This window comes from Plasmopara halstedii, assembly GCF_900000015.1.
Source record: "Plasmopara halstedii genome assembly, contig: Scaffold_2386, whole genome shotgun sequence".
Classification (NCBI taxonomy): domain Eukaryota; phylum Oomycota; class Peronosporomycetes; order Peronosporales; family Peronosporaceae; genus Plasmopara; species Plasmopara halstedii.
The window spans coordinates 1929589-1931106 of record NW_020189293.1 but is presented as its reverse complement, the minus strand read 5'-3'; the positions used below and the strand labels follow the sequence as shown (position 1 = coordinate 1931106).

Sequence of the window (1518 nt, the reverse complement as noted above, 5' to 3'; positions counted from 1 at the left end):
AGATGGCTAGCGCCACGCGCTGTTGCTCGGTCTGAAGCATGGCGGATGCGATGGCCATATCGACCTCTCTCGCCCAGAGCAGGAGTTTAACGGGGTTACACATACCTTAATAACAGGGGTGTGTGCGTGTCAACACGAGATTTGCATAATGTGACCAAACACCCAAACAAGAATACGGTACGTTGCTAAGTAGCCAGTAGTTATGCATGTATTTATCTTTTACTATATATATCTAGTATATTTAAGAAAATCTAAACTTTTTACATTAGGATAAAAATATAAATAACAGTCAGTTTAAATTTTGAATAGAAGTGTTCTTTTGCCTTGATTAAGGCTTTTAAGTACTTTTATAGGCAGCGGATTGCGATCCGCTGCACTGGTACTTGATTCTTTCAAAGAACGAAAGGTCGGTGACCTAAAGACGCTTCCTCAAGCGCAAAGCTACGGCAGTCCCGCTACAAGGAGATTCTCTCCATCCTTACCCTAAAAGGCCTTAACGCTCACCATTAGCCGCTTAGGTCGGGGGAAGTCATCCGTCACCGACGATGGCGTCATAGACGCAAACGATGCAGACATCTGCTGCTGCAGGTGCTCTAGCAGCGCGTTTTCGTTACTCGAAAACGCATCTAGACGCGCACCGATTGCCCTGGGGGCCGTGTGTTACAAGGTGGCCAAGCAAGAAGATTAGCTTGTTAAGCCCGTCCTGCATGCCCTGGGGCAAAGAGAAAATTCCTCCATCCTCACAGAGGATCAGTCTAAACGACTCAGGTGTAGATTGACTACAAGTGCTACCAAGTGCAGCGGGGCTGCCGTAGCAAAACGCTTGAGGAAGCGTACTTTGGGTCACCGACCTTTCGTTCTTTACAAGAACCAAGTCTGAGTTTGCGGATCGCAATTCGCCTACTTTAAGAGTGATGATTGCCTTCCCAAGGCTAATCGACTATTTGAATTAAATTCCAGACTGATTTTTTATCCCAGTATAAAAGTTTAGATTTTCCTAAATATACCATATATAATTAGTAAAATCTAAATACATGCAAAACTACTGGCTACCTAGCCCCGTACCACATTCTTGTTTTGACAAGGGGGGGGAGTTAAGGCTATGTTTAACTTAACAGCTGTCAAATAAGACAGCTGGACTTCTCAAAAGGCAAGCTACGCTGACTATGATAATCCAAAAGGTCTAAAGTACAATGTTGCGCTATGGCACCGGAGCAGGAGGAATAGCGTGATCACTACTCGGAATGAGTGGTAAGGCTCGGAGAGATCCGCATCGATCGATGCAGAGAGCTCTTTGACGCATGGCAAAAAGCCGAGGGTTGGAAGAAGCGAAGTGCTTCAACCGCGACGTCGCTGGGAAGTGACGGATGCACCGGAGTAACTGGGTGCGGTCAGCAGGATCGGAAAACTTAAGCAGCGATCGGAAGTGGGCGCTGAAACAAGAATAAACCTGGTAGATAGCCCTACTTGCATTTAACGGAGGTTTGCCCCCGAAGACGTGTTTGTTGCGCGCAGTTT

General features: G+C 46.4%; 1 protein-coding gene across 1 annotated transcript; it reads left to right on the top strand.

Annotated features, from left to right (window-relative positions):
- Positions 1-1193: 1193 nt before the first annotated feature.
- Positions 1194-1413, top strand: PHALS_03858 (uncharacterized protein; the record flags this gene model as incomplete). Its single annotated transcript, XM_024718152.1, has 2 exons — positions 1194-1228; positions 1287-1413. 2 exons carry the CDS (start codon positions 1194-1196, stop codon positions 1411-1413), a joined length of 162 nt encoding a protein of 53 aa, XP_024583579.1.
- Between the last annotated feature and the right edge of the window lie 105 nt (positions 1414-1518).